Source organism: Alosa pseudoharengus, unplaced genomic scaffold (assembly GCF_046254945.1).
Source record: "Alosa pseudoharengus isolate Yale_2024_CS ecotype anadromous, Long Island Sound unplaced genomic scaffold, YU_APseudo_1.1 YU_APseudo_1.1_scf_1, whole genome shotgun sequence".
NCBI classification, from domain to species: domain Eukaryota; kingdom Metazoa; phylum Chordata; class Actinopteri; order Clupeiformes; family Clupeidae; genus Alosa; species Alosa pseudoharengus.
The window spans coordinates 43,671,061-43,699,048 of record NW_027468564.1 but is presented as its reverse complement, the minus strand read 5'-3'; the positions used below and the strand labels follow the sequence as shown (position 1 = coordinate 43,699,048).

Below are 27,988 nucleotides of genomic sequence, written 5' to 3'. Positions count from 1 at the left end.
TCTACACCTCCTCTCGCTGCACTCTCAGTGATCACTGCCTTTCCTCACCCTCTCTCTTTCTCACTCTCTCTCTCTCTCTCTCTCGCTCTCTCTCTCTCTCCTTCTTCATCATTCATTTTCTCCTGCACCTCTCTTTTCCTCTCCTCAACTCAACTGAGTAGCCAACATGTCTGGACCTCCAGCGCCCGGTATGAACTTGGGCCTGTCGCGCATGGAGATGGCTAAGGATGTCAAAGACGAGGACAAACTCTATAAGTTCGAAGGGGTGATCTACTCCTCCATCATGAGCCCGGCCGAGAACCTGGAGGCACTTAGGACCATGGAGGCGCGGGCTGACGACGTGATGCTGGTGGCCTATCCCAAGTGTGGTGAGTAGATGTGGGCGTGAACCCTGAAAGAAAGGGGGAGGTGCTGAATTCTTTCAGGGACTTGGTTGGGTCTCTTCTGGTTCATGTGTGTAAAGGAGGAGAAAAGTTTGTGGAGATTCTGAAGATATAGTGAGGCTTTGCAAACATTTAGGTTCACAGAAATTGACTCTTCACACATTACTTTCACAAAAGCAGATATGCACAGGACCAGAGGTCTGTGTCAATGTGTGTACCACATACTGTATGTGTGTTTACACTTATACTGTAAATGCATAACACACACACACACACACACACACACACACACACACACACACACACATAAAAAACACAAATAAATCATTACCGCCCCCACCTTTCCTTGTGATTAGTTAGCCAGCATTTTCCTTCACTGAAACCCTGTGGTCAGTGTGCAAAATGTGAAACAACAGGAACATCCAAACTGGTATCAGGTTACAGGATGTTGCACAACTAATGACCTGTGGGAGAGGTGGGACATGCCTTGGGTGTACAGTACAGAAAGAAAGCCTCTTTACAACACAATACAATACATGCTGAAAGGCCAGAGGTGGGTCATTGGGCTGTTGCTGCACTGTCTCAGATTTTGCTCAAACCTTGTCTATATCAAAAATATGGGTCTCAAAACCAAGGCCTGTAAAATATTTCTGTTCAAATCCTATGTCTTTTATTATTTTCAGCCCTTGAAATTACTTCAGTTTTACAGCCTGAAAATCACCTTGTCTGGTAAGCAATGTTTGGGCATAATGAAAAGTATCATTCATAGGCAGCCCAAACTTTGTAGGGTGAAAAAAAACAAAACTGTAGTGTGACTGAACCATTAAAAGTTTATATGGCATTTTCATTGATTTTCTACAAGGCCCTAGATTTGGGGGGAAAAGTGCAAAAAGAGTGACATTATGGGTATAAATACATGTCTGTATTCCACCCTACAAAGTTTGGGCAGGCTAGGAATAATACTTTTCAAGATATTAATGCCTAAACATGGCATCCAAGTTAAGGCATTAAATGATACAAAATCAAGTGGGACCTAAATATTAGGTAGACAAACATTGAAAAAAAAAAATGAGACGGCCACCATTTTCCTGGATTTTGTCTGATTTGACACGGAATGCCTCTGACATGGTTCATAGTAGATACTGTGTGAGATTTGGTGAAGTATATGACAGCAATGATGTAGGCCTTACAGCGATGATGTAGGCCTTACAGCGATGATGTAGGCCTTACAGCAATGATGTAGGCCTTACAGCTATGATTGGGGCCCGACCTTATGTTCTAGATCAGTGTTTCTCAAACTTTTTCAGACGAAGGACCACTTAACCAATAAAACAGAAACGCACGGACCACCTAGGTTAAAAAAAAAAGATTAGATCTACTTCAATAGTATATTAGCCTACACAATAGGCCTACTCACTGAACCACCTTGCTTATTGTCTTTGCACTTTGCTTATTGTGTTCATATGATTTAAACTGGCATATTTTACATAGACAGTGTTGCAGAACTGTTTGGATTTACATACAAGTTGGGTCAATATAGCAGACAACTCATCTATATCATATTTTACCAGGTTTGCTTGCGGACCACTTGGGATAGCTTGCGGACCACCAGTGGTCCCCGGACCACACTTTGAAAAACACTGTTCTAGATAATAATACTACTATTACTACTACTAATAATAATACCATGCAACACACAAACCTTAATTTAATTAGGAACCCCAAGGAAACTGTGGTTCTATCACTTCATGAACAAGAACAAGAACTCCATCGTGGAGTGGGACAAGTTCTCAGACTTCATGAGTGGAGAAGTGTAACAGAGGCTGCTCACGACCCTCGAACCCGCCACCTCAACACACACTGGCATGGGAGTCGAACGCTCTAGTAACCACTGAGCTAAAAGCCCAGGCTTCCAACTCAGTGGTCAGAGGTTTTCTTAAGGGGTATGAGGATTTACATGCACAACTAGCATGTTAGCTCAGTTCGCCTCCGTTACAGAAGGTAGGGACAAATTTAAACTGTGTGTGAAGGCACAGGAAGGAGTGTTATGTTAGGTAGTCTTGCTAAACAAGGGAACCCCCATCTGATTGAACCCCTATGGGTTGACAGTGTTTGCACACAGAGATGAACATGTTTGAACAGAACTTGTTCAGCTAAGCAGCACCTTGGCGACCGTTATCCCTTACATACCACACCTGTGCTGTATCTCCCAGGATTCAACTGGATGGTGGCCGTGCTGCGTAAAATGATGGCTGCGGCCAGCGGGACGAAAGAAACCCCTGCCATGCCCCCACTGATCGAGTTCTTCTCTCCAGACGCACAGAAGGTGAGGAAGGCCTCCACTAGGCTATTAAAATGGTCATGTCCAAGATTAAAAATAAACTTACTGGGTATTTAAGTAAACAAACAAACAAACAATTGAGTGAGTGAGTGAGTAAGTAAGCACATGGATATTTTGATTTATCACTGTCACTACTTGCAATCAATAGGTTAGGGGATAGTTAAGAACAAGTACAGAGTGTACATTTGCTCATACTCTCTCATGCTCTCTCTCCTTCTCTCTCTCTCCTCTCTCTCTCCATTTGTTTATTGAACAGCTCATAGCTCAGCAGCCATCTCCGCGGTTTCTGGGGACTCACCTGCACCCCGTCAACATCCCCGTTTCTTTTAAAGAGAAGAATACCAAGGTCAGAACAGATCGCAGGACATCACAGTTTTATTCGCTCTACTAATGACTATCCATGCCTGTTATACTCACTTTATACACTTTCTTTGAACGTTTGGGACCCTAGTTTCCCTAGCCAACAATGTTTCCCTAGCTAACAACGGCTATTACAGTGCAAACGGACCCTTTCAAGTTTTCCACATGTCATTCATAGTGACCATTTGGTCCTCCTTGGTTACCTGTCTGACCAAGGCCTTTTTCAGTTTGACTGGGAGGCCAGATTTAGGAAGACTGTTGGTTGTGTCAAATCTTTTCCATTGGAGAATAGAGGCTTCTGTGCTCTTGGGCACTTTCAGTGCTGCAGAAATGTTCTTGTACCCTTCCCCAGATCTGTGTCTTCACACAACTCTGTCTCGCAGGTCTACGGACAATTCTCTTGACCTTGTGGCTTGGTTTTCACTCTGACATACACCATCAACTGTTAGACCTTATATAGAAAGATGTGTGCCTCTCTTGATAATGTCCAATGAATTTATTTAGGCACAGGTGGACTCCAATTAAGTTGTAGCATCTCAAGGACCATTAATAGAAGTAGGATGTACCAGAGCACAATTGCAATCATGGTCTATATACTTAGGCTATGTAAATGAGATATTTCAGTCTTTTATTTTTATTTATTTTATACATTTACAAAACACTCCAAACTCCTGTTTTTTGTGGAGTATTGGAGCATTGTGTGTAGATTGATGAGATTTTTTTTTAATCATGAAACATAACAAAATGTGGAAAACTTGAAAGGGTCTGAAAACTCTCTGGTTGCACTGTATATTCCATGAACGTATAGGGCTGTGAAATTAATCAAACTAATCGATTAATAATAAATTATGAATTCATATGAAAGCAACATAATCGAAATATAACAGTTATTTATTTTACAATTATTTTGTATGCAGATTAATAGTGTTGAATAATCATGATCTCAATATTAACCAAAATAATCATGATTATGATTCGGACAGTCCTTCCATAAACTATCTTTACTCAGAAGATGAAATTGCACTAATGTATCATATGGTTAAAGGAACCGTCTGTGTTTCTGGCAATAGGCTGTTCCATTTGCAGAGCCATAATGTTGTCACACTGGTATTTAGTTTTGAGGACACTCACATGGATGACCATGAGAAGCATTTAGCTGAATTTGACAAAAAAGTCTACTGTAATCGAGAATTGAAATCTTTTATTATGGTGTTATTACCTTAGTTGAGGTCCCATCGTAGATGTATGTATAAAAAGAAACAATATACTGATGAACAATCACTCAACCTTCATAAAAAAACTATATTTATGTTGTTTATCTATTTTCTAAAAAACTCATACACTTTTTTGTTGCTACATGATGCAGATGTGACCGCTATAGCAAATAATAATCCCTGGTGGGTTGCTTAGCTACAGTATCACCCTTGAGTAAACGCTCTTTGCAGAAACACTGCACAGTCTGCAGTGATAAGTGGGAACCTCTGCAACAAAAAAGGTTCTCTTTTGGGTTGCTTAGATATCACCCTTTCTATACACACTCTTACACACTCATTCTATTCTGTTTTGAAGTGAGGTCCTGAATTACTGTAAATCAGACACTATAAAAACCCCACTGCACCGTATGAGGTGTGACTTACGACCTTTGACCTTCCAGATGCTGGTGGTATGGAGGAACCCCAAGGACACTGTCGTCTCCTACTTCCACTTCATGAACAAGAACCCATTGCTGCCCAGCGTGGAGTGGGACAAGTTCTTCTCAGACTTCATGAGCGGAGAAGGTAGGGACAGACTCTGAAGGCTTTGTGCAACACAGCAGTTGTAGTAATGTAGTAAATCCAGTATGGTATTATTTAATTTTGTCTATGTGATGACGCTTGCATGTTTATTGAATCAGTGGCTTGGGGTTCATATTTTGACCATGCTGTTGCCTGGGATAAGCTCATGGACGATCAAAATGTGAAGATTATAACTTACGAGGACCTTAAACAGGCAAGATACACACATCCATGCATGCCTGAATTCACACACACACACACACACACACACACACACACACACACACACACACACACACAATCCAAGTCATGTGCACTCACAGGTGCATTATGAATGCACAGCCATAGACTATGTGCCACACAGTAAATAACACACATCCATTGCAGGACCTGAGTGAGGGCATCAGGCAGATCTCCCAGTTCTTTGGCTTCCCCCTTACTGAAGACCAGGTCCAGACCATCTACTCAGAGACAACCTTCAGCGCTATGAAGGAAAGTGGTTCTCATGGCAAACATGGCAGCGTCTTCTTCAGGAAAGGTGGGTGAGATTGAACTGACACTCGATGAAGACACAGAGCTGAGATGTTTGGAGTGGATGGTGGAGTGTAGTAGGATTTTTTGGTGTCTGCTTTGTAGACCTCTCTGAGTTCAACAGTCACAGGATGATTTGTATATTGATCGTTTCAGACCCTGGGCTCTGTAAACAATTTCAATTGTTATTGGCGATATGTGAAATTGAATTGAATTTCTTCATCACTGTGAGAGTCCTCTGAGAGGAAATAAGAGAATAATATGTTTGAAACATCACCATGTTCTCACTATTACTTAAACTCCGTTTTCTCCCTTTTACTATAAATGCCCTGAACAAAACATATTTATCTGTACATTATGGTTTCTCTCACACATAAACAGATATTTTGTGATTAAAACAATCTCTAAATCACTTCTCTGTCTTGACCAGGTGAAGTGGGCGACTGGAAGAACCACTTCAGTGAGGCCCAGAGCCAACAGATGGACGAGGAGTTCAACAAGAGACTAGCAGGAACCAAACTGGGGGCCCTGCTCCAATACGACACCTACTGCAAGTAGGGAGCTGTTACACAGATCCCTTGCTTAGTTGAGCATTCGGTAGGCTATTTTCTAGCATATCAATAAAAATCAATAAAACATACCTAATCTTCAGTGTATAGAAATCCCTACACAAATATGACACCTACTGTACTGCAAGTAGAGATAAGCATAGTGATAATGCTGTTGAATATGCTGTTATTTGTAATGATTGATACAGAAGTGCAAGTGGTTGGAAAATTAATTCATTATCAATAAAAATCAATAAAACATACCTAATCTTCAGTGTATAGAAATCCCTACACAAATATGACACCTACTGTACTGCAAGTAGAGATAAGCATAGTGATAATGCTGTTGAATATGCTGTTATTTGTAATGATTGATACAGAAGTGCAAGTGGTTGGAAAATTAATTCATAATCAATAAAGTGTTTCTTTGTATGTGTGTCTGAGCATGGATATTTTACCACTAGATGGTGTGACAGTGCTAAGGGAACATGTGTACACACAGAGACAGACACAGACACAGACACACTGGCTCACCCAGATCTGGCCTAAAACTAAAGCAATCAGAAGTAAACTTCTGCTTCCAGTTCCCGCACATACGTTATCACTGATTGGCTAACAAAACTGCACATGAACTTCACAATGACACACTTACAAGCAGAAAAAACACACCCATACAAACACAAACACAAACACACACACACACACACACACACACACACACACACACACACACACACACACACACAGGCACGCAGAGCAAAGAGACACTCCCCCTTCACATATGGTCACAAGCGATATTGCAGCAGTTAGATATCTGAACTCCAAACTCAGAAAGAGAGAGAGAGAAAGAGAGAGCAAAGAGACACTCCCCCTGTGCAGTAGTTACATCTGAACTTCAAACAGCAGTATTTTTTTCAAAACAACATCATGAGTCTATCCGCTGCTCAGCAAGGAGGTGCCCCGACATGGAGAGAGGCCAGAATGGAGATGGCCAAAAGGCTAAAGGACGACGAGAAGCTCCACTTGTTTGATGGAATCCTCTACCCTGTGGTGCTCTGCCCGGCCGAAAACATGGAGGCCCTTAGGACTCTGAAGGCTAGACCAGACGATGTGGTTCTGCTTTCCTTCCCAAAGTGCGGTGGGTGTTACAGAGCTGCTGTGCAAACACGCTACCACAAATGTTAGCAAAAAAATAGGAGTAGAAAATAGTTAGTTATTTTAATGTCAATGTATCTTTATACCAGCTGCAGAGTCTCACTGTTAGTGAGGAAGGAGCTACACGACATACTTCCTAATTCTCCAAACAAACTTGCGTAACACATTCACTTCCTCTCCCTTCACATGACTGGCTGACTGAGTCCAGCCTCAGCCAATCAGATTCCTCCTGTGGTCCAAAGACTAGTGTGCAAGCGCATTGAGTACAGACGCACAGGGCAGCACTTTCAAACAAAGATTGTACGTTGGAGTAGGGAGGAGAGGTGTTCACATGGGGCACTGCCCTGGGCATGTGGGGATAAGGACTATATAAATAAATAATGGCACCCTTAATAAAAGGCACCCTAAATAGTGCACCCCCCCCCCCCCCTTTCCGAAATCAGAACACAACAGAGCTACTTTGCTACAGGAATTCAGAGATATTTTTCTACAGACTGGTGCATCCCCCCTATATTATATTGGAGTTATGTTCATACTTTGCTGCAAAAGACGCATATTTAGTTTGTTTATTATTGCACTTCTTAACCAGAGAGGGACCCTGAGAGGAAATCTTGCAAAGGGCGCCTACATAAATAAAATAGACTAATAACCCCTAGACTAAAAAATAGACTTCAACCCCCCCCCCCCCCCCCCCTAATTTAGCCATTTTCAGAAAACCATTTTGGTATACATATCTCCTAGTTTCATTTGTGCATATAGACTGAATAGATAGATAGGGCATAAAAGCTGGTTTATGGTGTAGTTTGATGTACCTTTTCCCAGGATTCAACTGGACGGTGTCTCTCTTACGGAAAATGCTGGTTGCAGCAAAAGGGAAGAGTTTCTCATCAGAGATGCCTCCACAGCTTGACTTCTGTTCGCCAGAGATGCAGAGGGTAACAGACATGACTGAGTAGCAAGGCACTGGTGTATTTTGTCATTCTTTCTGCAACTGATATGCAAAATGCACTTTCTTACGGCACACACATTAATTTATTCTCCACTGAATTCATCTAGACATTAAATGTATCAACAAAATATGAACACTTCAGAGACACCATGGCAGGGTCAATTCCAGGGTCCTCTATCATCGAGATGTTCTGTTTGTTCAACAGACAATAGAACAAGAGCTGTCGCCAAGGTTACTGGGCACTCATAGCCACATGGGGAGACTGCCTCTTCTGTCCCAGTCCATCAGAGACAACAAGACAAAGGTGAGCTCAACTCATGGACTGTATCTAAGGGCCTCTATCCCAAGGTCTGTGCACTGGCCTGGTTGAGGTTGCAACCCTTATTTTGATGCTGATGTTTGTTCCCACATACTGACTTGGTTCATGAAATATATTAGGCCGAGTTAGGCCAATTTGTTTTTTTAATGAAACAAAAAAATTTGTTCATGATACTAAGGTTTCAAGTGATTTGACAACTAGTAAAAATAAGCATTTATCTTATGCTAGTAACCCCCCCCCCCTCCCCCCTGCCACCACACACACACACACACACCAAAAATTAACCTGACTGACGTTATTGGTTATAATGCATTACGAGTGCCCCTTTTCCATTATACAATTTTCATAATTTCAAAATCATACTGTATTTTCCCACATACATTTTTTCACATTGAAATATAATGGATTGAAATATAATAACGGAATAACGGGAAGGTATGTAACGGGGTGGTACATTTCATGATAAAATAGCTTGTTTTATCCAATAACGGTCAAGTTATTGACTTAACATACATGCCTTCATTGTCATTTGCTTAGCAATGATAGTGTTAAAACTGTAATGAAAAACAGTTATTCATGTCTAATTTGTGTGACGGGGTGGTTGGATTAAGCTTGACGGACCCCCTCATGGTAATGAAAACACAAGAAATTAACCATGTCAAATAATAGTCTGCTTAGTTTTGTGGGTGCTCTACAGGCAGACATTAAAAAAGGGTCTTTGTGATTTTATTTCAAGTAACAATATGCTATTTACAGACAAAACAAATCACAAAAAATCATAAAATATTTACCAAAAAACATAATTTTATTCTGAATAAATATGTCTAATGTCATCAGGAAAATATATTTAATTCTGAAAATAACAGAAGTTTGGTGAGAATATAACATTTACATGATATTTTAGTTGTAAATGTCATGTCAGTGTGATACTCTAAGAATAGTATTTTTTGTATTATTATTTCTCTGCTGCATTTCTCTCTCTCCTCCTCTCTCTCTCTCTCTGTCCCCCCCCCCCTTCTCTCCCTGTTAGATGCTAATGATGTTCAGGAACCCAAAAGACACGGCTGTCTCCTACTTCCACTTCATGAACAGTAACCCAGCTCTGCCCAGCGTGGGACTCGTTCTTCTCAGACTTCATGACTGGGAACGGTGAGTCGACGCAGTCGCAGGCTACAGGCCCAGAACTCAACTATGACCACACACACAAAAATATGCTATAGCCTACCTTCAATTTCTACTTACCGGAGTCCATTTCTGTAATGCTAGATCTGGATCATTTGATCACCTTGATGGGTACTCATTTTTGCATTTTATAATTGGCCTGGGATTGAAAAAATAAATAAAAATAAATCAGCCTAGATATATATCGTCTGCCTTGCCAATGTAATTAGTTTTCTTTCCTGGTGGGTAATGCTGGTGACCAAGTTGTTAATAACACATTTTTTGTGAATTGTTTTCACTGTGTTTTAAATTCATAATGTATTATATCAGTCCGCATATTGCTTATGTTTTTTGAACCCTACCCTAATGAAATATGGAATGGTCCAGGGAGGGATGTGTGAATATCTAGCCTGAATCTAGATCTTAAACGATAATTGATATGTTGTAGAATATCTAGCCTGAATCTAGATTGGTTAGGGAACATACCTCACACATACCTATAGACCAAGAGAGGTGTTTATTGTTCAGCTTGCAAAGTAAAATGGCACAATCTTCAGCAATTTAACGTCCTTGTGCCCTATAATCATGAATCTTGGCGTAATGATGAAAGACTGGGCATCACTGATGGGCAACTCTATAAAAGCACATGTACTCTGGTGTCTCTAAACTAAATTAGTTGGTAATGGAACTGTTGTATAAAAGCAATATGACACTCGTGGTCGTGGGGTGAGGATGTCCTCACAGCCTTGATGGCCTGCGGCCTCGTACCTACGGCTGAATTACAGCCATGGCAATATTCTTTACCATCCCCACTCCCACTCGTGTCATACTGCTTAAATATTGCCCAATGTGTGGTTCCTGCAGTGCATAGTCTTTATTGCTTTTATGTGAGTGGCTTTACTTGTGAGCAAATGCTACAGCAAGTGTGGCAGTCCAGTGTGTATGTGAGTGGCTTTACTTGTGAGCAAATGCTACAGGAAATGTGGCAGTCCAGTGTGTGTATGAGTTAATAAACCAGCCACAATGTTCATCTCATCAATTGAATTTCACCATTAAGATGGTGATTTGATTTCATTAAGATGGTGGTGGTCTTGAGGAACTCATTTGATTACTGTCTGTGGGCTGCTGTGAGTGACACACAAGCACAGTGGTCTGACGCCAGAATAAAACAGAACATAATGGCAGAATACAAGTGAGGACATTTTACTGTAAAGGCGCTCTAAGCGATGTTAACGCTGTCTTTGCAGACAGGCCAGGCTCCAAAAACGACAACAAACCTGGTCCAGCCCGGACCATAAAAACATAACAAACTGTTCCAGCCAATCACTGACGAGATGTGCGTTTAGGAGAGTTTCAATTGCACGGGAGGGAGGGAGAGGGAGTAGGTAGCTAGCTCTCTGTTTTGTTTGAACGTCAACAAAACATTGTTTAGAGCACCTTTAAACTGTATACTGTTAAACTGTATGATGTCTTGTGTAGTTTAGTGTGGGGGATGTGTGTCATTATGTGTAGACATATTGTGCTTTTTTATGAAAGTCATGCAATCAATATGTGAGGGAATCTGGGAAAACCCATTATGATGAAATCAAAAATCCTTGATTTCTGCTCCGTTTCAACCCACTCTGGTGAAATTTCACCAACTTAAGATTTTGATACCATCCTGGCAAATTCCTGGATACCATCTCATCTCTATATTTTGCTGAGAAACAAATAGTTTGCAACAACACACGCTGAACTTGAATCAAACATTATTTAGAACACAGCTGATCAACCGTCTGCTTTCACTTTAGAATGAAGTTCCAGTCCTTGCGTAGTGATATGAAAGACCTGAATTAGAAGCACAAACTCCGCTGCCATTGACAGCGATCATTATTTTTTTCAGAGGTCCTTTCCTTGAAAATAATGACCGCTAGAACTTTGGGAAATCCTATTCAAGTCAATGGAGCGTTCTACTTGCCTTGTGAAGAGCCGTGTAATAAAGCTAGTATAACACATGCTTACCACTGTACATTTCTTATTTTGGCCAGTAACATTTGGGTCCTACCTGGATCATATTGAAGCCTGCTCCAAACTGGTCGATGAACCCAATGTGATGACAGTTATTTATGAGGACCTAAAGGAGGTAAGAAAAAAGAACCAAAAGTGTCATCTAGGGTCAGAACACACAAACACACGCACATGCACGCACGCGCACGCACACACACACACACACACACACACATACACAAACACACACATTTATCTTTCCCTCTCAGCCTCAGCCTCTACAAACCCCGGTTTTAGCAGGACTTGGCTGGAAATCTCCGGCGGATCGCCTGCTTCCTGGACGTCCCCCTGACGGAGGAGCAGGTCCAGGCCATCTCAGCAGAGAGCACCTTCAGTGCCATGAAGGAGAACGCCGTCAACACCCACGGCAAATTTGGCAATGTCTTATTCCGGAAAGGTGGGTTAGCAGTGGTGTCTTGCCAAAGCAATTACTCCCTTAGTGGTAGGGCAGTAATATATAACTATGAGTTGTGTGTTATTGGTTAGTAACGGGTCAATTTTTTTTTGTATGGTGACAAGTGCATAATTAAGGCAAACAGCTGCCCCAAACCTGCTTACTTGTGTCTGTTTAATTATCTTGTCTTGACCAGGTGAGGTGGGCGACTGGAGGAATCACTTCAGTGAGGCCCAGAGCCAACAGATGGACGAGGAGTTCAACAAGAGACTAGCAGGAACCAAACTGGGGGCCCTGCTCCAATACGACACCTACTGCAAGTAGGGAAAGGCAACAGGGATCACACTTCATCTCTGTGGTTCACAGTGGGCCCACCCAACCAAGACCAGATTAACATGTGCTGATTTGAATGAGAGATGCGGTGAACATCAGAATGTGGACGTCTCTTCTGTTAACTTTAATGAAGGACAATCAGTTCCCTGTGTTCAAAAAACAACATTTTAAACTACTTGCACGTTGGATGTATTTTATGAATGTAGACATTTCTGTTGTATGCAGTATTAACAAACATAAAAAAAATCACAATCTTTCATAGAGATAATGTCTTATGAATGTATGAATGAATGAATGAATGAAGCTTTATTAAGCAGACTCAAGTCAAGTTCTTAAAGGTACACTGTGCAAGATTTCCACCTTAATATAACATTTATGAAATCAATTTAATGGTATACAAACTTGTAATAGGCAAATCGTTCACATAACATAGCTATACAGCATAGACATAGCGAGTTGCTACCGAGAAAACCAGCCATGCAATTTCAAGAAAGAGCAGCCCGACAAATCTCGTGAGAATCGTAAAACATTAGGCTACCTTGTCACTAGATATAGCTCTTGGAGATAGTTTTTGCCTGTTGTTAATCATTTACCTCCACAACAAAAACATTTTCATAGTGTACAGGGGGGATAAGTCACAAGAAGTTTGCTAGAAGTTCTACAGTCGCCAAAAATACCCAAACCTGCATAGTGTACCGATAATGAATGAAAGTTATTAATGAACTAATACCGTAAAATTAAAATGCATATCACTACTGTCAGGTGGAAACCACCTAACTCCATAATTGTTTTTTGAAATATTTTCACAATACACATTTTTTTCAAGTTGGGAATTTCAGATCAGCAAAACATGTTGTACACACACAGACACAGACTCTTATAACACACAAAGAAAAATGATAATATTTTACTTGTTGTTGGTTCAGTATTGCAATTTTGCAGTCCTTACAGTTATTTAATATAACATTTATATAGGATTTCCTATATGAACAAAATGTTTTCAATCTCAAAATATCAAAATAACAAATTGTCACCCTAACTCAGAGGCTACTATCTATTTGTCTCCACCTCCTCTACACACAGAGATAGATAGAGAGAGAGAGAGAGAGAGAGAGAGAGAGTAAACTAACACTAAAATCAGTTCTCTGTGCCTAGAGGATACGAGAACAATGCTTGTAATTAGACGCTGTTTACAAACATGTAGGGTGTTTTGTCTCAAAATGCAGGTGCAGAATTATCATTCTTACTGGCAGGAACAGAGAAAGAACCGCTGTATATGAGAGATGCCGATCCCATTGAGAGGGCAGACATTTTCCTGAGCCTCCAGATGCTGAAAGCGATGAGAGTGTATGTACTGTAAGATACCTTTTGTACTGATTATCAAAATGTGAAGTATGTAGTAAAGGGAGAGAGCAGTGACCCCACCAGGTCTCTGGGATACTTGGAAGCTTGGAAGCCTGAAGCTTGACCGCAACGTCAAAGAGCCAGGCCTGTTGATATGGCGGTCAGAGCGCATACTCAACCTATGGGAAGCATGCCCATGGAATTCATGCACACTGGAATCTTTCACGCAACCACCAGCCGTATTTATCCCAGGGTGCCCAACACACGTGCTTCACCCATCTCTGGGGTCCTTCACACCGCTCACACATTGGGCAAGCTTCCGATGACCTCATGGCAAGCCATCCCACTTTTGACATCATATGTAGCAAAGGGAGAGAGCAGTGACCCCACCCGATCTTGAAATCAGGTCTCCGGGATACTAAACCTGCATGTTGACCACCATAATAACAGCACTCCGTCCAGTGACGTAAAGGAGTTTCATAGCATTTAGAGAGAGGTCTTTCTTATTCTTTCTTTTAACATTAGTAGTATAACCACAAAACTGAGTTTGCAAAAACATGGACACAAAAAGACACACACATTCATATACATACACACACATAATACTACACACACACACACACACACACAATTGTGCACTAGTTACATAATAGTACAAGTTAAACCCTTTTTTATTAACTTATCTTCTATCTGTACAGATTCCTCCCACCCCCATCCTACACTCACTAACTCACTAATTCACTCTACTGTGTGCCCGTCCCTAGAAAAAATACACTCCTCCTCTCGCTGCTCTCTCTCACTCTCTGTGATCCCTGCCTTCCTTCTCTCTCTCTGTCTCTCTCTCCTCCTCCATTCTTTTTCTCCTACATTTCCCCTCTCCTGCCTCAACTGAGTAGCCAACATGGCTGGACATCCAGCTCCCAGCATGACCTGGGCCCTGACGCGCATGGAGAAGGCTAAGGACGTCAAGGACGAGGAAAAGTTCTACAAGTTTGAAGGGGTGATCTACTCATCCATCATGAGCCCGGCCGAGAACCTGGAGGCACTTAGGACCATGGAGGCGCGGGCTGACGACGTGATGCTGGTGGCCTATCCCAAGTGTGGTGAGTAGATGTGGGCGTGAACCCTGAAAGAAAGGAGGAGGTGCTGAATACTTTCAGGGACTTGGTTGGGTCTCTTCTGGTTCATGTGTGTAAAGGAGGAGAAAAGTTTGTGGACTTTCTGTTGCATAACATTGCAAGACATTTGCCTTTGCAAATATTTAGCTTTACAGAAATGGACTTTGGTGTTTATATTCACACAGTACTTTCACAAACACAGACATGTTGTGATATGTGCCCATGTTCTGTGTGATCTGTATGAGCGTGTGTACCACATATTGTATACACTGTATTACACACACACAAACAAATAGGAAAAATGTAATAACATCAGATGACACAAAAATGGCCAATGACTTAAATATTTTCTATATAAGATTTGAGATGCATGACTTCTAGAAAAAAATCTATTATTTGTTATTTGTTTTGCAAAAACCCACCGCTCCCGGTTCATCTGGTCCAATCAGCGCAGGGCTGTGTGAGATCTGACTGCAATTGAAATACATTAGTCTGCGAGACGTGACCCCATTACAAAAATCTTCTATATATCGTGATGGTATCACAATCTAATAGATTACTTTTCATGACGCCATCACAAACTGCCGTGATAATATCGCACAAACTCGATGGGAGGGTGCTCAGTGGTAGTGGGGGAGGGGCGTGAGAGTTGTAAATATTCAAAACGTTGGCTAAGTCCCCTTGCTAGACTTGCCGAATGCAGCTTTAATATAAGATACTTCTAAAAGGAAATCATGAAGACAACAAAGACGAGGCTACAGGAGGTTGCAACTTGGAGGATATCCGGTTCCCACTACTGACCATTTTTAAACTCAGATTGATGAGAGGGCTCTTTATCTAGGCTGCAATCAATGTGATTTGGAACATGGACAATAATATAAAGACTGGTCTACTTTGCTTTTGTAGAATGGAGCTAACTTTTTAATTGCAAACAGAAATGTGAAGCAACATGCCATTACATACTTCCATTTCCAAAGCAATAAAGGCTACTGATAACAACTTAATATGAATATGTGAACAAGAGCTGGCAAAAGGGCATTATGAGAACCACAATGACTCCATGCTCTTAAAGTGACAATGCACCATTTATAAGTCAAACCACATTTGAAATCTTCTGAGTTAAGACTATCTATCTGTCTACTCTACGCATCCACACAGGTACACCTGTCTAAATATGCCATACCACACCTGTGCTGTATCTCCCAGGATTCAACTGGATGGTGGCCGTGCTACGTAAAATGATGGCTGCGGCCAGCGGGAAGAAAGAACCCCCCGCCATGCACGCGCTGATTGAGTTCTACTCACCAGACGCACAGAAGGTGAGGAAGGCCTTCACTAGGCCTGAGGTTCCCAAACTTTACACTGCTGAGGCCCAATTTCAATTTTGAAAATCTTCTGATTTGCTTGAGACACATTAACAACTTTATTTTGAATTAACACACTTTAGTTTAGTATATAATATAATATACCATATAATAACACCCCCATCAAATATGTTCTGGATCAACATCAAATGAATATCTCTAGCTATGTTTTGAATTTTAACTATGTAATCATTAACTTTTAAAGTATGTCAACCTCAAATATGCAAAACTGAAAATAAATAAAATAATGAAGGCTACCTCTCGCGGTCCATCTCCAATACCTAGATAGTGGGCCGCCGCCCACATTTTGGGAAACTGTACAAGGCTTTAAATAGCACATGGTCATATCTAAGATTTAAAAATTGCCTAAAAAGTGGCTATTTAAGTAAACAAACAAACAATTGAGTGAGTGAGTGAGTGAGTGAGTGAGTAAGAAAGTAAGCACGCTTATATGCACATGCATAAAGCCATGGATATTTTGATATATCACTGTCACATAATACTACTTGCAATACTACTATACTATACTACAGAGTGTACTGTACATTTGCTCATTCTCTCTCATGCTCTCTCTCCTCTCTCTCTCTCCATTTGTTTATTGAACAGTTCATAGCTCAGCAGCCGTCTCCTCGGTTTCTGGGGACTCACCTGCACCCTGACAACATCCCCGTTTCTTTTAAAGAGAAGAAGACCAAGGTCACAACAGATCACATGGCATCACCATTTTTTTCCTTCGCCTAATGCCTTTCCATGCCTTTATACTCCTTTGGACACACTTTGAACATTAGGTTTCCCTAACTAACAAACTGTATAATATTTCATGAACTTATAGGGCTGTGCAATTAATCAAGCTAATCAATTACCGGTAATTATAAATGATGAATTCATAAAAACACGATGCAAACATACGGAAGCATATTAGGGCCACATGAAGAGAAAATATTTTTGAAAATTCCGAGATAAAAGTAAAAATTTTCGAGAAACAAAGTCAGAAATAATTTGTGAGATTAAAGTCAGAATTTTTGAGAAAAAAGTCAAAATTGTCGAGATAAAAGTAAAAAATGTTGAGATAAAAGTCAAAATTTTCGAGAAACAAAGTCAGAATTTCTGACTTTAAAGTTAAAATTTCTGACTTAAATCTCAGAAATTATATCTGATTGTTTCTCAAAACATTTGACTTTTATCTCGAAAATGTTGACTTTTATCTCGAAACTTTTGACTTTTTTTCTCAGAAATTCTGACTTTCTGTTTCTCAAAAATGTTGACTTTTATCTCGAAAATTTTGACTTTTATCTTGGAATTTTTACAAATATTTTCTCTTCATGTGGCCCTAATACGTTTCTGTACAAACAACATCATCTGAATATAACAATTATTTTGCTGGATGTTGCAATTTTTTTTGCATGCAAGTTTAGAAAATGGATGATGTTTCCAAAATCATGAACTAACCTTTTTTGCCACCGTGAAACTGCAAAACCCCTGTCCTGCTTTGTTTAGCTATCACCCTGTAAACATTCTTTGCAGAAACACTGCACAGTCTGCAGTGATAAGTGGGCACCTTTGTAAAAAAAAAGATTTTCTTTTGAGTTGCTTAAGTATCACCCTTAAGTACACACTCTCTCTATTCTCTTTTGGAGTGAGGTCCTGAATTAAACCAAACACCATTAAAACCCCACCATATGAGGTGTGACTTACTGTATGACCTTTGACCTTCCAGATGCTGGTGGTGTGGAGGAACCCCAAGGACACTGTTGTCTCCTACTTCCACTTCATGAACAAGAACCCAGTGCTCCCCAACGTGGAGTGGGATCAGTTCTTCTCAGAGTTCATGAGTGGAGAAGGTAGGGACAGACTCTGAAGGCTTTGTACAACACAGCTGCATTAGGCACAATACAAAATAGTAATGTGATGATGATGTTGTTTTTTAATAATATAGCAGTTCAAGTATGTACTCTTTCAGTGAGAGCACTTTGATGTCACCTACAGTATGGGATATCGCCTCTGGGCATACTTACCTACTGAACCCTTTTCAGCCAAATGTGTGCTTGTGCCAAAGCGTCTAAGCGTGCACGATGGAATATAAAATTCTCTCTCTTTCACCTTAGTAGTAACAGGAGGTGTTTTTGTGTGTGTGTATTTTTTGTTTGTCCATGTGATGACGCCTGCATGTTTATTGAACCAGTGGCCTGGGGTTCATATTTTGACCATGCTGTTGCCTGGGATAAGCTAATGGACGATCCAAATATCAAGATTATAACCTACGAGAACCTCAAACAGGCAAGATACACACATCAATGTATATGCATTCACTCACACACACGCGCACACACACACACACACAATCACACACACTCCCAGTCATGTGCACTTACAGGTGCATTATGAATGCACAACTATGTGTGCAACATGGTATTGCATTGCAGGACCAGAGTGAGGGCATCAGGCAGATCTCCCAGTTCTTTGGCTTCCCCCTTACTGAAGAACAGGTCCAGACCATCTACTCAGAGACAACCTTCAGCGCTATGAAGGAAAGCGGTTCTCATGGCAAACTGGGCAGCGCCTTCTTCAGGAAAGGTGGGTGAGATTGCACTGACACTCAAGTAATGATGAAGACACAGAGCTGAGATGTTTGGAGAGGATGGTGGAGGGTAGTACAGTAGGAAGTTTTGGTGTCGGCTTTGTATACGTCTCTTAGTTCAACAATCACAGGATGATTTGTATGTTGATCGTTTCAGATCCTGGGCTCTGTAAACAATTTCAATTGTTATTGGTGATATGTGAAATTGAATTGAATTTCTTCATCACTGTGAGAGTTCTCTGAGAGAAATAAGAGAGGAATAACACTGTTTTCCACTGTAGACATGTAATATGTTGTTGACCCTCAATACCAAATAAATATAATTATATATACTGTATATACAGGATATCAATGAAAAACGGTAAAGGCCCTGAACAAAACACAAGATTTCTCTCACACATATACAGGTAGTTTTTGATAATTACAAACTCTAAATCACTTCTCTGTCTTGACCAGGTGAAGTGGGCGACTGGAAGAACCACTTCAGTGAGGCCCAGAGCCAACAGATGGACGAGGAGTTCAACAAGAGACTAGCAGGAACCAAACTGGGGGCCCTGCTCCAATACGACACCTACTGCAAGTAGGGAGCTGTTACACAGATGCTTGCCTAGTTGAGCTTTCGGTGTCTTGTAGCATATACTGTAAATAAAAAATCCATAAAACATACCTAATCTTCAGTGTCTAAATCCCTGAAAGTTTTATGATTGGTTTTGAATGAAATACATGTGACACACACACACACACACACACACTCCAGCACACCAAACCAAGAAAACGCAATGTACAAATACAGTAGTGTCACTACGACTCCATGATTCTAGCCTGCCTCGTTGACACCAGACCCTTCTCAATTGAGATTTCACATTGGTTCATTGACTTACAACTTCCAGCAGGGCCGTAACTAGCAGTGAAATTAAACTTACATTGGTGAACTAAACTCTTTAACAAATTGTTTCAAAAGTTTTACATTACATTACATTTGGTTGACGCATTTTTAACCAAAGTGACTAACAACATGGTAAACAGTTGAATTTTAAAGCAATTCTCTTAACAATTCTAGGACAATTTAAAGGGGAACTTGGCAACTATTTCAAAGTAATAAACCAATTTAGAAATCATTTGGATGGTTAAATGACCTGTTCCGGTGAAAACGGTGACTTTCCCCGCTGCCCCTAGCGTCCCCAGGCGGAAAACCAACCTTGCAACATTGAGACTACCATCCCGGAAAGTGAGAAACAAGAAACTCGTTTTAAACCGTGTACCATGTAAAATCCACATTGTTCTTCCAAACTTATGCTAACCGTTTCGCTAGGTTGTAAACAAATCCATGTGCTTTATCATTACCTTTTCCACAGTTTGAAATAGCATAATGCACAATTTCTCCAGCAGAGGGGGAAATCCTGCCAAGTTTCCCTTTAAAAAAGGTAGAGTACAATAAGAATAAGTGCATCAGTGAGTGCTGTTTTTAAACAGTTGAGTGTCAGTTCAAGACAGGTGGGATGTGCTAGGATCAGTAAGACTAGTTGTAAGTAGTGCTATGAGAGGAGATGTTCTCTAAAGAGCTGGGTCTTCAGGAGTTTTTTGAAAATGTCCCTGCCCTTGTAGGAACTGGCAGTGCGTTCCACCAACGAGGAACAACAGATGACTGTTGAGAGAGACTGCTCGTTCAATGCTTTTGGATAGGAAAGGCAGGAGTGAGACAGGGCGACTCATGCGCGCGCACGCACACACACACACACACTCAAAGAGAGAGAGAGAAAGAGAGAGAGAGCAAAGAGACACTCCCCCTGTGCAGTAGTTACATCTGAACTTCAAACAGCAGTATTTTTTTTTTAAACAACATGAGTCTATCCGCTGCTCAGCAAGGAGGTGCCCCGACATGGAGAGAGGCCAGAATGGAGATGGCCAAAAGGCTAAAGGACGACGAGAAGCTCCACTTGTTTGACGGAATCCTCTACCCTGTGGTTATCTGCCCGGCCGAGCATGTGGAGGCCCTTAGGACCCTGAAGGCCAGATCAGACGATGTGGTTCTGCTTTCCTTCCCAAAGTGCGGTGGGTGTTACAGAGCTGCTGTGCGAACTCTGTGCACACTTTCACAAATGTTAGCAAGAAAATGGAGTAGAAAATAGTTTGTTATTTTCATGCAAATAAATTAAGAGTTTGGTTCCAAAACATATCCACCATTTTAATGAATTTTCATAAATACTTTTTTTACATTTTGTTTTCGAAGTAATTTCAGTAGAACTGTAATATGGTATTGTTACTTGATTTATCTTTACTCAATCAAAACAACACAACTGCAGTTTGATTGATATTACCTGAAATCCACAATTAAATAGCCTGACTTTTTAATGTTTTTAAAAACGGATATAACGTTTTGGCACCAAACTCTTCATATCTTTATGCTGGCAGAGTCTCACTGGTAGTGAAGAAGGAGCTACAGGACATATCTTTCAGAAACTCACTTTCTGACAAACTTGCATAACACATTCACTTCCTGTAAAATAGAGCTCTCCCTTCACATGACTGGCTGACTGAGTCCAGCCTCAGCCAATCAGATTCCTCCTGTGGTCCAAAGACTAGTGTGCAGGGCCATTAAGTGCAGAGGCACAGGGCAGCACTTTCAAACAAAGATTGTACGTTGGAGTAGGGAGGAGAGGTGTTCACAGGGGGCACTGCCCTGGGCATGTGGGGATAAGGACTATATAAATAAATAAACTCTAATGGCACCCTTAATAGTGCACCCACCCTCCCCCAGCCCCCTTTTCCGAAATGGGAACACAGCAGAGCTGCTGTGCTACAGGAATTCTGAGATATTTTTCTAGACTGCGGTCGGTGCACTCCCTCTATATTATATTGGAGTTATGTTCATACTTTGCTGCAAAAGACGCATATTTAGTTTGTTTATTATTGCACTTCTTAACCAGAGAGGGACCCTGAGAGGAAATCTTGCAAAGGGCACCTACACCCCCCCCCCATCCCCGCCAACAACACACACACACACACACAAATAGGATAGTAAACTTCATAAACAAAAGCAAAATGAAGTCTGAGCCATTTTTGTGTGTCTTTTTTGGTATATCATTTCTTTTGTGCACAGGCTAAATAGTTAGATGTGTGAGAATTTTTAATAGTTCTGCATAAAACCTGTTTTACGATGTAGTTTGAAATACCTTATCCCAGGATTTAACTGGATGGTGTCTCTCTTACGGAAAATGCTGGTTGCGGTAAAAGGGAAGAGTTTCTCATCAGAGATGCCTCCACAACTTGAATTCTGTACCCCAGAGATGCAGAAGGTATCCCTCATGACTGAGTAACATTTTCCTGCAAAGCACTGGTGTATTTCTTCATGCTTTGTGCACACGCACACACACACACACACACACACACACACACACACACACACACGCACACACACACACACACGCACACACACACACACACACACACACACGCACACACACACACACACACACACACACACACACACACCATTACCCCCACACACCCACTCACAAGTAGCCTGGCCATTTGCCATCCCCTTGGTACGCTTCGCTTCTACAAGGGTCTGGGATCTCGGCTATTGACGAACGTTTGCAAGCTGGATGCGTGGTCTCTGTAGAAGTTTGAAACGATTGGATCTGATTTCACCCAATCGCTAACGTTTGGCCGTGACGTATGTTATGCGCCAGCTCGATCGTGAAGTAAGCTACACTACAACGCTCAGAAATTGCGTGCGCTGTATAGCCTACAACAACCATTCCCCACCAGAGCGAACAAGATGGATGTAAATGACCGATGCCAGCTTTGCGATACAAATGTAAGAGTTAGTGGAAGAATAGCAAATAGCAGATTACTATTCAACAGTAAGGTTGAAGATAACATATTGTAACGCCGATGAGAAGTTAGGAGACGGGGAGGCTGATATATCGTTCCAAAACTCCGGTAGTTTATTTCCTATAGATGTACAGGCTAGTGCACGGGCAACAGGGGGTGTCCACTACAAAACAACAAACTGATCGCTGATAAATCACGGTCTCAAATCACTCATCATTCACACTCATCGGCCAACAACACGCAACACAACTCACTCGCACGTAATCAACTTCTACTCTGACTAAACTTACTAGACGTCTTAGAACCCCCTATTCTATTCCCTCCCCTTATCAATCGCTAACCTATCTGAATCCCTAAATATTCCCTCCCGGACACCTCCCCCCAATCAAAACACATCAGAACTCATTGACACATTCCATGACACAGGAGGGAGAGGGAGACACAAATGGTGCATTCAGAGCACCTCGGAATGACAAGGACCGCCCCCATGGCTACTTTGTTTTTCTGACAGCAAGTGTTCATGTGCTTTGCCATCGGAATTCAAATTTAGGACTACAATTCAAACACAGCGCAGAATCTCGACGTCGTCTATCACAACTCCCGCCTCCTGCTCGCTGATTGGCTCGGAGTCGAATTCTCCGTTGCGAGCGAGGCCAATGGCCGGAATCCCAGACGGAGTCGTGGAGGGAGATGAAAATCGAGAGGAAGTACGTAGGAAGGCAAGGCCAGGCTAACTCACAAGCAAACACACACACAGACACATAAAACACACACACATGCAGGCAATCAGACACACATGAACGCACAGACACACAACAGGTATGCACACACTCACAAGCGAACACACACACACAGAGAAGCACACGTATATACAAAAGCAAACACACACATGCACACACTAATTTACATACACAAAAGTTGCAAGAGTAGGGAATGGAGTAGGAGAGAGTAGGAGTAGTACATTTGTGATTTATTTTTGCGGAGAAACTGTGCAGGACTGGGCGGCAGTCATATTTTGTACCGCTCTGCGGTACATCTAGTTCTCCATTGATTTCATCTCTACATTAAATGTACCAAATAAAATATGAACAGTTTGGAGACAACAAATCTGACAAGGTCTGTGCATATTGACCAAAACATTTGGCAGGTTACAGTAACTTTGAAAACATTCTGTCCACAATTCCACCAGGCAGGGTCAATTCCAGTGTCCGCTACCAAGAGCCATCTCCTACTCCATCTTGCAACTTTTGTGTATGTAAATTAGTGTGTGCATGTGTGTGTTTGCTTTTCATCCACTATCATCGAGATGTTCTGTTTGTTCTACAGACAATAGAACAAGAGCCGTCGCCAAGGTTACTGGGCACTCATTGCCACATGGGGAGACTGCCTCTTCTGTCCCAGTCCATCAGAGACAACAAGACAAAGGTGAGCTCAACCCATGGACTGTATCTAAGGGCCTCTCTCACAAGGTCTGTGCCCTGGCCTGGTTTTGAAGCTGATTTTTGTTCCCACATAGTGACCTGGCTCATGAAATGTGTAGCCTCTGTTGGTGCCCAGATTAGGCCTCAGTTCGTGTTCAGCAACTTGAGACAATACACATAGGGCAGGGTGGTGCTTCTTCCTAGTTTTTCCCTAATTTGATTTTTATTTTAACACACATGCTGTTCATGCTACTAAGGCTTCAAATGATAATCATTTATCAATTGAAGGATAACCTGTGTGTGCCTCCCCCTCGCACACACCCCCCAAAAATGAACCTGGCTGACGTTATTTGATATAATGCTATATTGATAGCATTATAAGTTATAAGATATAATATAAGTTTTCTATCAATCTCTCCATTTCTCTCTCTCTCTCTCTCCCTTGCCAGATGCTAATGGTGTTCAGGAACCCCAAAGACACGGCTGTGTCCTACTTCCACTTCATGAACAGTAACCCAACGCTGCCCAGCACTCAGTGGGACACGTTCTTCTTAGACTTCCTGACTGGGAATGGTGAGTTGAAGTAGTGAGCCCAGAACTCACAAAGTAATATGTGCTATCACCCCGAGAGAGGAAATACTCTTCTCTGATTGGCTGGTAGGGTGGCTATTAATTAATTAAGCAACAAGCCCCAAAAGGCCATAGGTTACACTGATTATAGAACAGCTAAGGGGCTTTGTTAGGCATGACGCACACGCGGAGTGCCTAAAACCTACCTTAGCTGTTGTAGAATCAGTGTAGCCTACGGACTCGAGTGGCTTATTGCTTTTTTTAAATGGTTACTACATATATCTGGCAAGATTTTATAAAATGAAGGCACAGCAACGAGAAATATAACGATTTATTCATAGACAATAATTCTTCCGGCAAGAAATATATTTCCTCTATTAGAATGGTTGCCAAGCAACATTGAGATGCAGCAACTCCATCTTTTGAATCAAGTTTGTGGTATAGGCTAATATTGAGCAAAATGCCGTCAAAGTGTGAGGTTGTGCTGGATTATACGGCATTATAACAGCATTGAACACGATTCAGTCAATCATAATTAAGGACCGGAACTATCCATTTTAGAAATTCTGAATAACGGGACACCTATGAAGTAGATTTGGTAAAAAAAGACTTTAATCACAGTTCCATATCAATGCTTACTGAATGGTAAATATTACAACTAGTAAACAATGGGAATGGTGAGTTGAAACAGTGATCCCAGAACTCACAGTAACATGCCATAGCCTAGGCTACCTTCAAATCCTACTTACTTGAGTCCACCTCTACGATGCTAGATCAGGGGCAGTGTCTTACTTTGATGGGTACTCATGTATGCATTTTGTAATGGGTCTTCGAATGATATGCATTTTGTAATGGGTTTTGGAATGAATTAATATCTAGATAATCCACCTAAATATGTTGAAGAGATATGTTGTAGAATATTTATCCTAAATCTAGAGTCTCCAAATTGATCAGGTAAGATGAATTTACAGACCAGTAGAGGATACTTTTATTGTCTGGTTACAATAACAATGTTGTACACTGTGTCTATTTCTCAACAATTGTAACCTAATCAACAAATCTAACTTTAATCTATCAACAAATCTAATCAAGGAAAGGCCAAACAAATAGCATTTATATGTAAACATGCCGTTCTATGTAGTTTGCCACTCTAACTACCGTTTTGGTGGTGAGCAACGCAGACACAGGACACACAGAACTGAAAAAGGTGAAACATGGCGGAGATGCAACGGCCCAGCTACTACGTTGAGTCGATGCAGAACCATAACTCAGCCATAAAATGTCACAATCTTCAGTAATTTACTCATTTTTATGCCATATAATTGAGTCCTGAATAGAATAAGGCTTAAATGAATGGGATGCTTAACAGAGTTTCAAGGAGGATCACTATGCTAGTGTAACCCACAAATATTTCTTATTTTGGGCAGTACCATTTGGATCCTACCTGGATCATATTGAAGCCTGCTCCAAACTGGTCGATGAACCCAATGTGATGACAGTTATTTATGAGGACCTAAAGGAGGTAAGAAAAAAGAACCAGAAGTGTCTGGGGTCAGAAAACACACACACATACACAAACACTTGCGCACATGAGCACACACACACACGCATAGACACACACAGACACACACACACAGACAGACACAGATGTGCACACATGCACACACACACACACACACACACACACAGACATACACGCACAGATGCGCACACACGCGCGCACACACACACACACACACACACACACACACACCTCACCTACAAACCCCGGTTTTAGCAGGACTTGGCTGGAAATCTCCGGCGGATCGCCTGCTTCCTGGACGTCCCCCTGACAGAGGAGCAGCTCCAGGCCATCTCAGCCGAGAGCACCTTCAGTGCCATGAAGGAGAACGCCGTCAACACCCACGGCAAATTTGGCAATGTCTTATTCCGGAAAGGTGGGTTAGCAGTGGTGTCTTGCCAAAGCAATTACTCCCTTAGTGGTAGGGCAGTAATAAAACTTGAAAAACTTGTCAACGGGTCAATTTACTTTATGTTTTTTTTTTTTTTTTTTGGTGACAAGTGCATAATTAAGGCAAACAGCTGCCCCAAACCTGCTTACTTGTGTCTGTTTGATTATCTTGTCTTGACCAGGTGAGGTGGGCGACTGGAAGAACCACTTCAGTGAGGCCCAGAGCCAACAGATGGACGAGGACTTCAACAAGAGACTAGCAGGAACCAAACTGGGGGCCCTGCTCAAATACGACACCTACTACAAGTAGGGAAAGGCAACAGGGATCACACTTCATCTCTGTGGTTCACAGTGGGCCCACCCAACCAAGACCAGATTAACATGTGCTGATTTGAATGAGAGATGCGGTGAACATTAGAATGTGGACGTCTCTTCTGTTAACTTTAATGAAGGACAATCAGTTCCCTGTGTTCAAAAAACAATTTTAAACTACCTGCACGTTAGATGTATTTTATGAATGTAGACATTTCTGTTGTATGCAGTATTAACAAACATAAAAAAATCACAATCTTTCATAGAGATAATGTCTTATGAATGAATGAATGAATGAATGAATGAATGAAGCTTTATTTACAGTAGCAGACTCAAGTCCATAAATACAAACATAAGACAATACAGATACAATACACAGAATATAATATGTGCTGATTTGAATGAGAGATGCAGTGAACATTAAAATGTGGAATTTGCTGGTCTGTGTCATCAGCTATGATCACAAACACTGATTATTGATTATTGATCACAACTGTATTAAGAGTTGCAAAAATTGTTTCATTATGCATATGTTACGGACTCTTCTTGTTACAATTCAGAAAATGTCAATAAAATCATAAATGGAAGAGAATGTGATTTTTACACCTGTGATTTATACATCAGTGTGGATGCATCTGCTGAAAAAAATAGGATATCATGGAAAACCATTATATCCCACAGAGGTCTTGCTATCATTTAGTCCACAATTACCTTATTGTTCTCTATTTCCATTTGCCTGTGAGTGAAAGAGTTACTTATAATGACCAATGTATACACAAAAGCCATTGTAGGTTATCTAATCTCTGTGGGCGTAGACTTACTTAAATCAACATAGTTGTTTTTGGACTGACAACTGTCCACTCTCTGCCACTGATGTTCTATTGTGGCAAAGTCTTTAAAGTCGACATGCCGACATTAAACTCAAAATACATTTTAAACATAGCCTACAGTTAAGCTATGTAGCCTACACTAACACACAATATGTGACATGAACTAGATGTACCGCGGAGCGGTACAAAATATGACCGCTGCCCAGTCCAGCACATTTTTTCCACAAAAATAAGTCACACTTGTCAAATTGTGTTCATTTCCTACTTTGTTCCTGCTTAGCTTCAGTAATTCAGCAAAGTCAGGGTATCTGCTGGTCTGGCTGCTGGCTAAAAACAAAAGGTGAAAGGCATATATGATTCTAACTGTC

At 41.2% G+C, this 27,988-nt stretch overlaps 3 protein-coding genes and 1 pseudogene across 4 annotated transcripts; all 4 read left to right on the top strand.

The window, feature by feature from the left end:
- LOC143129339 (sulfotransferase 6B1-like) lies at nucleotides 1–6,370 on the top strand. The gene is made up of 7 exons (XM_076289902.1): nucleotides 1–368; nucleotides 2,597–2,709; nucleotides 2,981–3,070; nucleotides 4,739–4,862; nucleotides 4,979–5,073; nucleotides 5,247–5,397; nucleotides 5,821–6,370. The coding sequence occupies exons 1-7, from the start codon at nucleotides 167–169 to the stop codon at nucleotides 5,946–5,948; spliced, it is 903 nt and encodes a 300-aa protein (XP_076146017.1). The 5' UTR covers nucleotides 1–166; the 3' UTR covers nucleotides 5,949–6,370.
- Nucleotides 6,371–6,724: 354 nt separating this feature from the next.
- LOC143129323 (sulfotransferase 6B1-like) lies at nucleotides 6,725–12,552 on the top strand (annotated as a pseudogene).
- A 1,180-nt stretch (nucleotides 12,553–13,732) lies between these two features.
- Nucleotides 13,733–19,365, top strand: LOC143129355 (sulfotransferase 6B1-like). The gene is made up of 7 exons (XM_076289903.1): nucleotides 13,733–14,742; nucleotides 15,964–16,076; nucleotides 16,728–16,817; nucleotides 17,839–17,962; nucleotides 18,304–18,398; nucleotides 18,545–18,695; nucleotides 19,156–19,365. Exons 1-7 carry the CDS (start codon nucleotides 14,541–14,543, stop codon nucleotides 19,281–19,283), a joined length of 903 nt encoding a protein of 300 aa, XP_076146018.1. The 5' UTR covers nucleotides 13,733–14,540; the 3' UTR covers nucleotides 19,284–19,365.
- Nucleotides 19,366–20,228: 863 nt separating this feature from the next.
- LOC143129296 (sulfotransferase 6B1-like) lies at nucleotides 20,229–27,369 on the top strand. Of its 2 annotated transcripts, none has more exons than XM_076289901.1 (7): nucleotides 20,229–20,751; nucleotides 21,883–21,995; nucleotides 23,863–23,961; nucleotides 24,407–24,530; nucleotides 25,955–26,049; nucleotides 26,308–26,464; nucleotides 26,661–27,369. In XM_076289901.1, the coding sequence occupies exons 1-7, from the start codon at nucleotides 20,541–20,543 to the stop codon at nucleotides 26,786–26,788; spliced, it is 927 nt and encodes a 308-aa protein (XP_076146016.1). In that variant the 5' UTR covers nucleotides 20,229–20,540; the 3' UTR covers nucleotides 26,789–27,369. The 2 variants fall into 2 exon arrangements, with proteins under 2 accessions (XP_076146016.1, XP_076146015.1); XM_076289900.1 differs by having other exon boundaries at nucleotides 26,305–26,464.
- The last annotated feature ends 619 nt before the right edge of the window (nucleotides 27,370–27,988 follow it).

Bases quoted from the DNA above. Each gene is read 5' to 3' on its own strand.
- LOC143129339 (XM_076289902.1), top strand. From the start codon at position 167: ATGTCTGGACCTCCAGCGCCCGGTATGAACTTGGGCCTGTCGCGCATG. The intron at 3,071-4,738 runs GTCAGAACAGAT...TTGACCTTCCAG, and splicing joins TTAAAGAGAAGAATACCAAG to ATGCTGGTGGTATGGAGGAA. The intron at 5,074-5,246 runs GCAAGATACACA...CATCCATTGCAG, and splicing joins CTTACGAGGACCTTAAACAG to GACCTGAGTGAGGGCATCAG.
- LOC143129296 (XM_076289900.1), top strand. From the start codon at position 20,541: ATGAGTCTATCCGCTGCTCAGCAAGGAGGTGCCCCGACATGGAGAGAG. The intron at 20,752-21,882 runs GTGGGTGTTACA...ACCTTATCCCAG, and splicing joins GCTTTCCTTCCCAAAGTGCG to GATTTAACTGGATGGTGTCT. The intron at 23,962-24,406 runs GTGAGCTCAACC...CTCCCTTGCCAG, and splicing joins TCAGAGACAACAAGACAAAG to ATGCTAATGGTGTTCAGGAA.
- LOC143129355 (XM_076289903.1), top strand. From the start codon at position 14,541: ATGGCTGGACATCCAGCTCCCAGCATGACCTGGGCCCTGACGCGCATG. The intron at 14,743-15,963 runs GTGAGTAGATGT...TGTATCTCCCAG, and splicing joins GGTGGCCTATCCCAAGTGTG to GATTCAACTGGATGGTGGCC. The intron at 18,696-19,155 runs GTGGGTGAGATT...TGTCTTGACCAG, and splicing joins CAGCGCCTTCTTCAGGAAAG to GTGAAGTGGGCGACTGGAAG.